We start from the raw sequence: 15,072 nt of genomic DNA, 5'->3' as shown, positions 1-15,072 counted from the left end.
TATCAACAACACCCGTCATGTAAACATAGGTCAATCCAAGAAAGTAATGTCATATTCTCAAAAGGAGAACCAAGTCAATAACAAAGATACAATAGAGCATGAAAACAATCATCAAACATGTCCAACTTAATATCACCTTATATTTTATACAGACTAACCAAAAAGTATCTATTTCAAATATATACTTTTCAATTTCAATTTAATACACATGATATGACCAAAACTTAATTGACATTGAAATCAAAATTATAACCTTGACATTTCCATATCACAATCACCATGACCTATCAATATAACCTTTCAACTATGACCTCACCTGTATGATTTTGATAAGAATGTTTTCACATGTCTTTCTGGGGTTTGATCGGTTGATATCTTTAGACCTTGCCAGGACTCTGTACCTCTGGAAGAACTCACTGTAGGTCCACCTGGGTAACAGAAAAATACAATTATTATAGTGACCAGTTATGAGTAAAACAACATTCCAGAAAGAAAAGAGTTCCAAATTTAACATTTATATCATTGCATTCTCAACCATTTTAAATTAAAATTTTGTTTCTTGAAGAAATTATAATTTTTCTATTTTTTTCTCTCTCAAATCCATCAGAAAATTAAAATTCTATTTGTGTCTATAATGAACAGAAGTGTCTATTATCTAATATTCCAGAAAAAGGCTATCTACCCTGGTAAAACAGACTGAAAACATACTTCTTAACTGTACAAAAGGCTATCTACCCTGGTAAAACAGACTGAAAACATACTTCTTATCTGTACAAAAGGCTATCTACCCTGGTAAAACAGACTGAAAACATACTTCTTAACTGTACAAAAGGACTCCAGAATTGTATAAAAGAAACTGCATCAGCTGAGTTCTGGGTAATCAAGGTAAACACAAATGACCTTCTTAAAGGTTGTGACCTTTGACCTTACCTTGAGGGGTAGCCAGCAGCACTGATACGTATAGTTTCCAACACTCCACAGGCTCGTAGTTGTTCCACAGCTCTGTTGGGCTCAAACCTACACGAAATAACATGTCAAAATTAATCAAACTTGTAAAAAAAATTTTTGCCAATGTCCAATTTTTGACACAAGATTTTGAGGTAAATATTGGACTGAAACATTTTAATTTAGATGAGTTTACATTCCAGAGTTTAGGTCCTGCTCTTCAATGGTACAAATATGACATGGCTAAAAATAGACATTCAGCTTTTCACACTACATATGGTGAACTTCGGCCTCGGGAAATAAACCTATTATCTTATAGTCAGCAGTTTGAAGTGGAATATGGCAGAAAATGTAGTTATGAAATATGTTTCTTTTTTTCTTTTTTTTTTCAACATGCAGAGAAGACAAATATTTCTCTAAACAAAGTCACCTAAAATCTGATGGCATCTCCTGATTGGAAATAAAAGACTTCTATGAAAATTCCTGCATAACATGACTGTTCCCACATAATGTAATAGTGACCTTGACCTTCACACATCAGCAATGCTAAACTTGACTTTTACATGAAGAGAAATGATGACCTTCATATTCACACATAGTGTAACATGACCTTTATCTTCACAGAGTGGTGACCCAGACCTTCACAGAATGGTGACCTTGACCTTCACACATAACATTTCAAAATTCAATACAAGTAGCGTAAATTTGTGGGTATAGTGCACACTCGAGTATAATGCGCAGGTACTTTTTTGGGGTCAGATTCAAAACAAAAAAGAGGTTTTCTACAGAAAGATACTTTAATACCCAATCTTTGAATTAAATTTTGTCAAAATCTTTTAAGAATTTATGTAATAGAGAGATGTCATTTTACTGGTGAAAATTTCCATTGATAGTATAACCTTTGACCTCACCCTTGTGACACAAAAATATTAATTGTTCTATTTATTTTTCTTTTAACATTGACAATTATTCCATTAAATCTCTGAGTTTGAGTCCTTAATGAAATGAAGTTACAAATAAGAAAACAGCCTGGAACAAGATGTAAGTCAAGGTGACAAACATTGATAACAGAGAAAAGAAGACAGCACATAAATACATCCATATGCGAAATGATACCATCAGTTTGCTTTTATGATTGTGAAAAAAATGAAATTCTGAACTTGCTTTATGTATTAATTATTAATTGGCATCAACACTCACGTAAATGGTTCCTTAAAGTCGTTAGGTTTTATACAACGGATGTAATGTGGAGTGGTAGCGTTTAGTGTCTCCATCAACATCTTCAGAGAATCTCGGAACTGGAAACACAGAATATTTGTTACAAATATAAAAAGTTTACAAAATTCATGAAATCAAAACAATTATTTCCTAAACACCACAACAAACAATTTAAATAAGGGTTAAATCAGGGTTTCAATTGTATACAAATTGAAGTTGTATTAAAAAAATTCAAAATTATCTTAATTTTTGCCATAAATATTGATATCTCGTAAGACCATGGCAATATTTACACAATTTTCTTCACAAATTGTTTTTGACAACAAAATAAAAATAATGATTTTATTGTTTTGATAGCGATTCCTTCCATTATCGAACATGTCAAGTCACATGAGATTTCTCCAAGTCATGTGACATACCAAAATCATGTGATTTATCCAACAACATTTGACCAACCAAGACATTTCCTGATTTATCCCAAGTGAAATGAGACTTATCCAAGTCATGTGATATTTTCAACATCAGGTAACTTATCCAAGTCATGTGATTTATCCAAAGTCACATGATTTATCCAAAGTCATGTGATTATACTGCTTACTAATGAATTCATGATACAAGTTTGATGAATGATGCTAAATATTTTCTAAAAATTTTTAAACAATTATAATGCTTGAGAGACGTAACAAATTGATTTATATGGCCACAAGAGATTTTTACAATTAGGTTTTACTCTTATATATCATGAAGACCAATATCAAATTCTATCAAAAACAAATATAAAAATTAAAATCCATTATTCCAATAACTACAACTAAAATTTTGATAAAATACTACATAAATCTAGTCACCATCCTGCATGCTTTTTTTAAATATTTAATATTAGTAAAAGTCAACAAACACCATTAAAACTATGTTAGGTATTTCCTGCAATAGTATATATATATCAATATTTTTGCTAAAATCTACATGCCATATAATTCTAACTGTAAAAGACAAATTTGTAACAAAATTATTTAAAATACTTTTCTTCTGATATTGTGTTTAAAGTAACAGAAATATGTACTGAGCATATCAATCTTAACCTCCTAAAAATGTCTAAAAAGTTATTTCAAAGCAAACTGGAATTCTGGTTAAAAATGGATATTAAAAACACGGGAATGTTAAAAATTAGTATTTGGAACTTCAGGATTCCAGGATGGGGAATGTTTTAATTTCATGCAGAATATTAGTTGTAAAAAAAATTATTTCAATATTAAAAAATAAAATAAAATGTTTAAAAAGGAATGACATATTCTGAATGATGGTCCAGGTTTACTAACATAATATTATACACTTAAATCTGCATAAATACATAGATTAGTCCTGATTCACAATTTTTTTGTGTTAGTGATGCAAGCTTAACATTAGTAATGGCTGACACACTCACTACTTAGCAACCAATCAAATGTACTCTTACAAACACAGTTGGATTATGAATGAAGATGTAAAAGCACATTTGATTGGTCATCCTCACAAATAAGAGTTTTTATTGAGAAAACATAACCTAATACACATGTAGTTTCTTGTCAAATTAGCAAGTTAATAGTAACCATTTTTTCTATTTGAAAAAATATCGAAAAGCTGCCTTATCAATTTCAAAATATATTGTATCATGGTTTACTTTATATAAATAAATAAATAAATAAAAAATTAATCAAAATAAAAAAATTATTCTATATTACATTCAAATATTATTATTTTATTAAAATTTTATGGTTCTAATTGAAATATTATGTTAAGATAATTTTATTATTTCATTTGATTGAATAAAAACAAATGTTTTATACTTGTATTTCACAGTTCAGCAGCACACTTTCACACACAACTGCTTTTTTCAACAAAAATAAAACAAATATTTTTTTTTCTCTAACCGACACATCTGTTCACTGTTAACACTGACAGACTGACAGGCGCAGGCTTATCATGTAATCCAGCAGAAAGTCATTTTGAAGATTTTAAAGGGATATTCCACACAAGTTAGGATTTCTTAGCTGCTTTTAAAGTAAACTGTACATAATTATCTACTTATGTTCTGATGAGAAATGATACACCTAAATTTACCATTAAAATAAAGATGATATTTAAATTTGGGATATTCTTTATAGATCTCTTGGAATCAATTTACAAACGTTGCACAGCCGAAATTGCATCATAACAAGTTTAGCAGAACTGAATGGAATATTTAGGTAATTATAAAAACAACAGAAAAAAAGCCTAATGCCGTTATAAAATTGCAACCCCAGCTGAAATTTTAGTAAACAACAAACACACTTGTGTATTTACCCAATACTCTACTTAAAATCAATGATTCACTGATCCTTCGATTTCAGATTTCCCGTTGCACTATATTTAGACAGTCAAATTTATATTGACTGGAAATATTCTGTTTTGCCTGTCCAAACTGACCACAGGAGATATATATTTGTACGCTAACAATAGTTTAAAAAATCATCAGATTTAATCCTTAAAATGTACAAACAGAAATTTTGCAATTTGAGCGATATATCCCTTTAAAGCATTCAGGCAAAATATTAATTTTAATTTTACAGCGATGTAAACTTGCAAATGAAAGCATTTTATTTTAATCTGCATTCATGCAAATATGTTTATTATGTTAAACTTGATGAAGCAGAAACAGCAAGATTGGTGACTGAATGTGAAACTTTGTTTCAAATTTTCAAAAGTTAAGAAAAATATTATAGTCCTGGTTAAAGCTATGACTAAGAATTAAAATTAAAATTACAAAAATATTTCTTTCACACAAGACATGAAGCTAGAATGACTTTTTTCAGTACTGGCTAAAAAGAGCCAACTATTAAAGAGATTCAGCTGTAGCATATGTACAGAAAGATTCAGGTATACATAGATATATTATGACACAGTAGTGGGACAAAAACAAAACTATTACAATTATGTGTTTTACTAAAATACATCAGCTTAATATATCTCATATAAATCTGAATTGCTCAAAGATTTTACAATATCTTTTCACAGATGTTGTTAAATTTGAATTTAACTAAATAGGTCTACACAAGCAACCATATTTTAATTGTTTTATATTTCTTTTCTTTATTTAAAAGAAAAAAAATTTTTTTGGTAAATTGCATAAAGAATTTAAGAAATATTACTAAAATTTCAGGGCATTTTGATGAATTTCTTAACATTATTCTCAGACTGTAACATGGATTATTTTAGATGAATTTGCTTAATGGGAGTGGTGAGCACATTAAAGACTTATTCATGAGTTGAATTTTTTAATGGGTTTTTCATGAGGTCAAACATTTTAATGAATTTTTCATGAATTGAACTTTGAACAATCAAGATATAACTACAGCACACAATAAATGTCAGTAAAAAATTACAAGTTTTTGGCTACATGTGTTGGCATCAGTAAGAACAAAGAAGTAAGAAAGGTGAGAGCCCACAACCAGACATAACGGGTTACACGCTCTGTCGCACACATGTGCGATGGCACACGCTTTACCTGATCTCCAACTGTTGCCTTCTGTTGTTGCTATAGCAACAAGGAAAACATGTCAAAAATTTGGTTACAAAAGCTTTACACACAGGCAGGCAAATTATACAGCCATGTTCTCCTTCTGAGATGGAACTATCATTCTTTTTCTTTCTTGAATCAGTTTAACTAGAGATTTACTTTCCTAGAAGATATCACTTGAAATTCAGTCATGCAAATCCTATCCAATTTCATCTCCGTTAAATTGAATCTTGTATTGAAAATATTGCAAATGTTTGAAATCATTGTTTAACTGAAGTTTTAAGTCTTATACTTTACAAGTATCTATATTTCCTATTTATAAAATACCACTGATTAAGTCTAATACAACACTGTTAGTTGTAAATTATCTATCAAAGAAAAGAAAATTTTCACAAATTACAGTTGGTTTCTGTGTTTCTAAAAGTCAGAAATGTGAGTCATTTCTCTGCTCTATTGATTAATCATCTTCAGAATTTTTGTATCGATTAACTGAATTTAATTCCTTCATTGATTAATTTCAAAATTATTTTCAAATATCGTCCCAACACTAAATGAACCTAATCTTAATGTTTGTAAAAGAGCAACTGAATTGATCCAAGAAAATGCACAAAAAAAAAAAGCTATGAAGTCCCTCCACTGTAGTTGAATGTACTATTTCCCCAGCCTAAGTTGGTTTTGTTTGATAGCTTTATGTGACAGGATTAAGTAAAACTTTACAAAGAAAATTACATATTTTTGTGGTGCTTAAATTTTGTAGTTTTCCAAAAATATGTATTTTCACTGGTACTTGATTTTGTATTTAAATATTGCTCACAATATTTGCTAATACTGTAACAATATTAACATTTCCATTTAGTAATTTGTATTAGTTCATGGATTTAGAGTACCCACAATTTCAGAGAAGATAATCCCCCTTGAAAATTAATTGTTTTACAGTATATCTAATTCTGGTGAATAAAAATTTTGTTTTACTGAAGAGGAACATGGCTGTATTGTTATAGCATAAACTAGAAAGTTTAAAGTTAAATTACAGCATCACATCAAAAATTATAATTATACAATATTAACATCATCAAAATCATGAATAATGATAAATGGGAGTTACAACTAGAATGAGTAATGATGCATCTCAACAAGAAAAGATTTTTTGTAAAGATATAAATATTTCTAAAAATCGTATTTAGTAAAAATCTAAACTAAATTTTCTACAAGCTAGGAAGGAAGCATGATTAAAATATCTGTCCATCAATTTTTTGTTCTTTGATTGTTTTTTTTTAATTTCAGTGAATTAAAAATATATATGGTTGGATATCCCATCTTAACTCTTCCTGTACAGCAATATATAAACTTAAATTATCTCCCCTCAAATTACCTCCCCTTACACTATATGAGGCACAATATACTACCTGTGATCCCACAGTGTTTCGGTTTGATTTTCCTCCTGCCGATTTTGGAACTAATCTTGTGGGATGGGTTGTAGCAGATCCTGCACGAGGTTTTTTCAAATTTGGATCTTTAATATCAAAGAGCTCGGCCACCAGTTCAAACTGAAACAAACAACAAATTTTTATAACAATTTTAATTCATAACGTGGTGAAGTCGGTCTACTTTACAGAATGAGGCAGTTTCACCTGGGTGGCATGTCTTGTAAGAAATGAGATGCCTTTGGATAGGTTGGGCACCAACTGACATGAGGTCTATTGTTAATAGCTTGTCTTACAAATATCATACTTATGATCTCTATAAAAGTTACATGCTATCTTGCACATAACTACAATATCTGTTAAGAATATACACTTTGTTACATCATGACTTTTGATTGTATTAAGGCTGTATCCTACATAATGTTAGAATGTAAGAATATCATCTCTATACATTAGCGTGCAGTGTTCACTCTTGCCTTTTAAAACTGGAGATACAGTGTACCCCTAACAATGTATGTATATAGTTGATAGCTTGATGGCCGGGGGTACAAGTCTTGAATTTCACCACTTTCAGGGGTTTTGTACCCTCAATCGGGGTTTATGGGGAACACTGCACACTTAATAGCCTTTTGAAAGGTGAAAGCAGCTTGTTCAAGTCAATCATTAGTTTGATTTTTATTTTTTACGTTCACAAAAATATGTATGAAATTGACATTGTTATATAATCAAATTCATTCATCAAAGCTCCAACCGTTTTTTTACGTAGAACTCTTTTTGAGAAAGAAATACATACAACAAGAAGGGATCATACATCCTTAAGTATAATACATATACATACCTCACTGGCTTTGAGAATATTGATGTGTTCTTCTAATACTGTATCTCTGTTTTTCTCGAGGAATCCGTCCGCCAGGTACTGAACTTTGTCAGCAAAGTGGGCAATAATGAAAGCTTTGTTTGACATACGTGGCTTGTCAAAGTGTTTTGCCTTCCCTAAATGTTTACTGTACAGTTTCTGACACCAGTTGGCGTCCGAACCACGCGGCATCTGTCAGAAATAAACATAAATGGTGAAATAAGAGTGAGAATTTGAAACTAAGAAGCAAATTTATCATTTTCTTTTAGCATGAATATGTTTAATTGAAATAAGTCCTGGTGTGGTAATAAGCCCATTCAACGTATCCTTCAATAAGTCAAAGAAATCAACATTCCAATTCTGTCTCAAAGTTGAAGCAGGTTTATTACAAGACAATGACATACCATATTTTGTAATTCTACTGTATAAAAAATATAAAGAGGTGGGCTTATCAACAGACATGGGAATATTGACAGATGGATAAAATCAATCAAAATGATATTCAGAATTGTTTTTTTTATCTTATTCCTACAGAGTCTACAACATCTAACCCCTTATACCAATTCTCTTTCTAACCTTTGACCCCTGTGACCTCAGTTGAACCTACCTTACATTCCTCGTCTAACAGATCAAGAATTCCCAGTTTGCTTTCGATCAGATCAATACATGGCTGGTTGTCATAGAAGTCAATAAACGACCACTCGATGCCCTCACGTACGTATTCCTCCTGCTCCAGTTTAAACACATGCTGAAACAGAAAAGTTTTCATCAACATTTTTTTGCTATGTTTCAACCATAGATATACTATTATACTATTAAAAAAGAAAAAAAAAATTTGGTTTCCGGTTTTATACAATTCAACATTTCGGCTGTTAAAGGACAGGAATGAACATATACATGTAGTATACTTACACTGTTGAATATCTGTTGGAGTTTCTCATTGGCATAATTAATACAAAACTGCTCAAAGCTGTTGATTTCAAACGTCTCAAACCTGCCAATAAATATATGATAAATTGAGTAATCAAATAGCTTGTTATCTTTAAACAATTCAAAGAAACCATTCATAACATTTCCATTCTCAACATGAATACTTCTATTATAAAGTTATTTTAATATTTTTTAAATCTTTTAAAAATGACAGAGAACCAAGCTAAACCAAGAAAAAGGAAGGAATTTTAGACGTTCATTTTCTTTCATTTTTATTTCCTTAAATCAAATATTTGATCAAGCCCTTTTTACATATGGAAATTCTTCTTGGTTTTTTCTTAAACCTTTATTCATAATGCAATATTTTCTTTGTGATTTTCATTATCCTCAATAGCAGTAAAAAATAGAATCCCACGTACCTTATAAATAATGATATTAACATTTTAGCAATGTAAAGATGTTTCTATTGCAAATTTATTTATTTACACTGAATTTACACCACTGATAGTAAACACGGACTAAAAATGTTGATAGTACACTTTATGTTTTAAACTGACTTTACCCATAAATATCCAAAACACCAATAAACTTGTATTGTTTGGTGTTGCTTTGCAGTGTAATGTTAATCTTGTTGACAATCCAGGTGAACACCTCAGCGTAGATATGCTTGGCAAGAGCGTCCTGAGCAAAACTGGCCTGATTTTCAGGGAAATAGAAAATGAAATTGTATTTAAACATTAACAACAGAAGGGTTTCTATAACTTCATTCCTTCCTGTTATAATACATTAACACATCTTAGTAATAAGTTCTGTCACACGGAATTTATCATAAAACAGATGTTTCTGTTTATATCTTCAATTCGACAGGTCCTACATGTGAGTATGAAAGAAAAACAACTGTGAAAGTTATCATTGTACAATATTTGACCTTGACCTACCTGACTGGCATTGAGAGGTCTATCAAGCATCTTATTGACCTTTGAACTAGTGTAACATTTTACTTTGACCTTTCTGAATGGCAGTGAGAGGTTAAGTCAGCAACTCAACAACATTTGACCTTGTGTAACATTTGTCCTTGACCTACTTAACTGGTGGTGAGAGCTTTATTGAACATTTCAATGACCACTGACCTTTGTGTAACATTTGACCTTAAACTACCTGAATGGTAGTGAGTGGTTTATTGAACACTTCCATGACCTTTAACCTTGTAGAATATTTGACCTTGACCTACCTGATTGGCGGTGAGAGGTTTAGTGAGCACCTCGTTGACCGTTGTGATCTTTTTATGACACAGCCACATCCTCATCTGCGATTCCTCTATCCCCAGTAGTGAGCAGCACATGGTTAGTGACTTGTCCTTGGCCTGAACACAAACAACACAAACATTAACAAAACTGCTTGCTTCTCAGATAAAAAAACTCACTTTCAAGGTGTAGACAAAAGGGAGGTAACTTTACTATCAAACTAAAGAAATAAATCAAATTTCACCAACTGATGCAATGTCTGTCGGACAGAAAATATAGGTCACAATGATCCAATTTTTTTTTTTTTTTTAATTTTCGAATTTGTTTTCACATCCATTCTAATTCTGGTCTTGAGTAGATACTAAAAGGTGTCAAATTTTATTTTGATGATTTCTTTTTTCAGTTTTGTGTTACAAAGTTTAAGAAAGATTTTGATTAAAACCAAATTTGGTAAAATCAACGATGTCATCAGTGTATGTTTGCAGGCGTGAAGTGTACAGTTTTTTCAAATCTCATCTCTTGGAATATAAATCCTATACATATATCTTAGAATAAATACACACTTTTATATGCTCTACCTGTCATAAAAAAATAGTAGTTTTTTTCAATATTTTTTGAAATCTCAGATAAATGAGTTAATTGGAAACCTGTCAAAGAAAAGAGAACATTTTTCTTATTGTGTCTCAACAACAAATTTTAAGATATTTTTGAAGAAAGAAAAGACACCTGCTCTTACTTTACTGGAACAACTGGTCTTATTCTCCTTGTACTTTTTCAGGAGTCTCTGTGTAAATCTTTCTTTTCTTTATATTTTGTCCTAATTTCAATGAATTTGAGTTCGGATTATGATTGCGTTGACTTCTTCAATTAGCAGGATGAGATATATTGTTTTCTAAAAGTTAGAACATACCGGAATTTCACAAGACTCTCCTTCTGCTTCACTTATTTTAACATTTCCAAAATGGAGAATTCCGGAGAGTATCTGAAAAATCATCATTTGATGTCTCTCACCAACACCTGTAAAACAAACAATATCATATCAGTATGCCATTATGTTTACTTGTTTGCTGCATTTATAGCCCATGAATAGACAGGGTCATTTGAGGGGAAGTCTTTTTTTTTAACAGACGGTGACTTCTTCAATGAATATCATATGGGAGGCCCACAACACCCTTGGATCTCTACACAATTAGGTTAGATTGTGTGATGCTGCACTGACTAAGCTATTGCAGTGCGGAAGCACATTGCAAACCTTCACAATACAGTATCATGGGGAACTTCTACCGATTAAGTGAAATTAAAATGGCAGTTAAAACTGAGAAATGGGTTATCCTTTAAATCAAATTCAACAGTAGGCAAAAATATCTTGATTGGATCACTGTTGGTGAATGTTTCCTCTTACAGGAAGCCTGTCGAATACAATATCTCTAATCACTCAGTCCAACATTTGCGAAATAATAAAGCTGACCAATTCCATTTGTCAAAAATCTCTATAAGATTATTTTGCATCACCACTATACAGTAGTCTGTAATATGTGCAGGTCTGTTCATAAACGTATTATTTTGGATTTTTTTGTTGATTTATCACCAAATCAGGCAGGTTCGTTCCAATGCCGGGTCTCCTTGTAGTAGGTGTTGGCTACCTTACTGAACAACATACAGGAGGGTTGTCACATGTCATCCAGGGCAGTTACAATTCAAATGTCTCGAACAAAAACACAATGATGTCAGCAAAGTCTAGTCAGTTTCTCAGCTTTCTGAGAAACACAAACTACAACGGGCAGGGAGCATCGTATCGCCCACTTCAGACCTTCTCCTGGGACTACACAGGTCAACACTCTTACAATTCTATCGTGACCTCTCACCCAACAAACCCATCATGAAGTTTCAGTAGGATTACTATTAATGTTCTATACTAAGCCTGACGCCTGATATTCATTCACATGTTAACCCCTAAACTTACACTGACCCATAGAGCAAAACTCAACACAGTCGAAAATAAATAGCAAAGACATAATTCAAAAACTTTGATATATGCTACAGACAGTTTTTAACATATGTTCACAGTAGTTAAAGGGTTACGAACCTAGTAAAGTCAGGGCATCCATTGTATGTGTCAGGTTTTCTGCGTCATCTACTCCTTGTATCTCCGGCGCCTGACCACAGCTTGTGTAGAAAAAGTCATCAGGATTTTCTATAAAAACAATAAATATTACATTAAAACCAATTAAAATTCATTTCATTTTACAACAGTAATAAAGTTTCTGTTGATATATTAAACAATCTGTATCAGTTTGATATTTTTATCAAAACTCCCAATTTGAAAGAAAGTACCATTGCGTGAAATCATGTATTTTTGTGGGGTTTAATTTTTGTGGTTTTTGTTGACACTTAATTTTGTGGATGAATAGAACTAAACAAATCCACTTATACTCATTTCAACAGTTTGTGGAGATATGAATTCCTGGATTAAGAAAAAATTTATGCAAATAAATAATTTTACTGTAACTAACAGTGGAGTGTCAACAATTACTTCTGTTTAGACTTCTGGTGCTCCTACTGAAGTTGGGGGGGTTTCATCCATATATAAGACGTACATTTGACTCACAAGGAAAAGGTGTGGCTTATAATCCGGAATATACGGTAATTACGTAAAATACATATACACTAATAACGTACACCTCCCTTACTTCCTCTTTTCTTTCCCAAATCATTATTTGTTATACACATCAGTACAATCCATCAAGGTTTGAGTACTAATGACAGTAGGATAGTTCATATTATGTGTGAGGTATATCCCAATTTTACATGCTTTATAGCTTGTGCTATTTCCCTGGGCTAATATTTCACTGTAGTCATAGTTTGGGCTAACCAATGTATATTATACTTCCTGTCAACTGGTATCCATGTATACAGACATAGATTTTCTGTGATTTTGATTCAATGCAAAAAGTACTTGTTAGTTACTGTAAAATTGTAAATTTTTGTGGGAGGATTTATCTTCCTTTTATCCATGGGTTCATGAAATCCATGAATTTATATGTCAATGAAATAATAAACAAATAAAAGTTAATGAGTTATAGCACTAGTGAACATTGTGATCTGAATTTATCCTCAAAAACAAACATCAATGTAAATGTGTATTTTTTGGGAAAACCACAAAAATTTGAGTCCCCCAAAAATGTAAGATTTGACAGTATTCTATCTCAACTCAAATTTATTCCACAGCAAACACCACTATCTATTACTTATCAATAACAGTAGTATAAACAATGACTTTTCTTCCTATCTCGGCTATTGGAAAAAAAATTTAAGAAATGGATCCCATTTGTGCTGTAAAAGTTAACCACAGTTTATTACAGCAGTGATCAAAGTTCCATCAGTATCATAATAAAGACATACTTAGCTGGAACTTCTTGAACTCTGGGCGGTCAGCAACAGCACATAATTGATAGAACACATGGTAGTTTCTTTCTTCGGCAGCTTGGAAAACAACTCTGTAAGATTCAGATCACATCGTTATATCAGTAAAGCACTCAAATTAGAAATGTTTTCTCTACACTTTGGGTTATATAACATTTTGAGATGAAAATTTTCCCCGTTTTCTCACTTACAGAAATGACAAGATAGTTTGTATTATGAATAAGAACAATAAGATATCTGATCTAAGATTTTTTGTTTAAAACATGTCAACTCACTGCACCAAATTAGACTCTGTGGCCTCTAAATGTACCGATTCTTTGACTAAAATCCTTTATGCTTGACCTTTGACATCTGACACTTTGTCTCTTATCTAATATCAATGACCTCTGACCCCTACCATCACTGACCCTATAATCTTAAATCAGTGTTATATGACCTTAATTAACACCCAGCTTTTGACCAATCATACATTTCGTCTATCAACCTCTCAACTTTAAATTTGACCTTGACCTGACCTTGACTTCTCTAGTAGATAGGTCCTCATATGGGCACCAACAATTTCATGTTGTTTATTGAAGGAGATCTCAAGGTACTTCCCAAACCGACTGCTGTTGTCGTTTCGTGTTGTCTTAGCGTTGCCAATTGCCTGTGGAAAAAAAAAATATTTCATTAACTCAAATTAGACCACAAACAGTTATAAGTATTTTACCAAAATGAAAATGCAGACATTTTGAAAGAAATATCATTCAAATCAAAATAGGTAATCTATGTGTTAGTATTATATAATAAGTACATAGATAAAAGTCTGCCCACTACAGTGTGTTTAGATAGATATTACGGATCGTGGTGCATATCATATATATTTTATAACCTATATTTTTTCTTCAAAATTCAAGAGTTCACACTTTAATATGCTCATTATCCCATTTGCTCTGATGTTAGTAAGTCTAGAGACTGTTAGGGGGTCATGTATACCTTTGACCTCTTTGATAAAAGATAAAAGGAACAATAAAATTAAGTAAATCACAGTCACTCACAAACATACCACCTAACTATGAGGAATCCATACCATATAATGTTCCAGTGACATGTAGTGTAGAGCACAGAGCCTAGACAATCCTTTTAGCTGATGTAAATCAAAGGTCAAAATATAGATCAGAGTGACCTACTTTTGGTACATGACACACTGCCTCACCAAGGTGAGTCTCTACCCCAAGTATAAAGTTACAAGTGGTGTATGAGATAGAACTTTTTCTTTGATGTAGGTCAAAGGTCAAAATATAGGTCAGAGTAACCTAATTTTGATATATGACATGCTGTTTAGCCAAGATGAACCCATACCCCAAGTATGATATTCTAGTGACAAGAAGTATAGGATATAAACAAGTTTGCAGAGGAATGGACGAATGGACGGAAGGACAGACGGACACAATGCGAAACTATAGTCCCCTGGTCCCTGGCTGAGGATAACATGGTATAACTCCATTGCAATCCTCC

At 31.9% G+C, this 15,072-nt stretch overlaps 1 protein-coding gene across 1 annotated transcript in view; it reads right to left on the bottom strand.

The window, feature by feature from the left end:
* LOC132556915 (unconventional myosin-Va-like) overlaps positions 1-15,072 on the bottom strand; it is a 94,640-nt gene that overhangs the window by 57,938 nt on the left and 21,630 nt on the right. Inside the window, exons 7-20 of the mRNA XM_060221372.1 lie at positions 14,091-14,221; positions 13,555-13,649; positions 12,239-12,346; positions 11,063-11,169; positions 10,140-10,271; positions 9,471-9,604; positions 8,891-8,972; positions 8,586-8,726; positions 7,961-8,170; positions 7,105-7,245; positions 5,687-5,716; positions 2,146-2,243; positions 931-1,017; positions 317-428 (exon numbers count right to left, since the gene is read on the bottom strand). Of these exons, the coding sequence (XP_060077355.1) occupies positions 317-428; positions 931-1,017; positions 2,146-2,243; positions 5,687-5,716; positions 7,105-7,245; positions 7,961-8,170; positions 8,586-8,726; positions 8,891-8,972; positions 9,471-9,604; positions 10,140-10,271; positions 11,063-11,169; positions 12,239-12,346; positions 13,555-13,649; positions 14,091-14,221 (1,608 nt within the window). The remainder of the gene's footprint in view (positions 1-316; positions 429-930; positions 1,018-2,145; positions 2,244-5,686; positions 5,717-7,104; positions 7,246-7,960; positions 8,171-8,585; positions 8,727-8,890; positions 8,973-9,470; positions 9,605-10,139; positions 10,272-11,062; positions 11,170-12,238; positions 12,347-13,554; positions 13,650-14,090; positions 14,222-15,072) is intronic.

This window comes from Ylistrum balloti, unplaced genomic scaffold, assembly GCF_031769215.1.
Source record: "Ylistrum balloti isolate Yb309-2 unplaced genomic scaffold, AGI_CSIRO_Ybal_v1 Utg370602, whole genome shotgun sequence".
In the NCBI taxonomy this organism is placed as follows: Eukaryota; Metazoa; Mollusca; class Bivalvia; order Pectinida; family Pectinidae; genus Ylistrum; species Ylistrum balloti.
The sequence above is the reverse complement of the archived record's forward strand: the minus strand, read 5'-3'. Positions and strand labels throughout refer to the sequence as shown.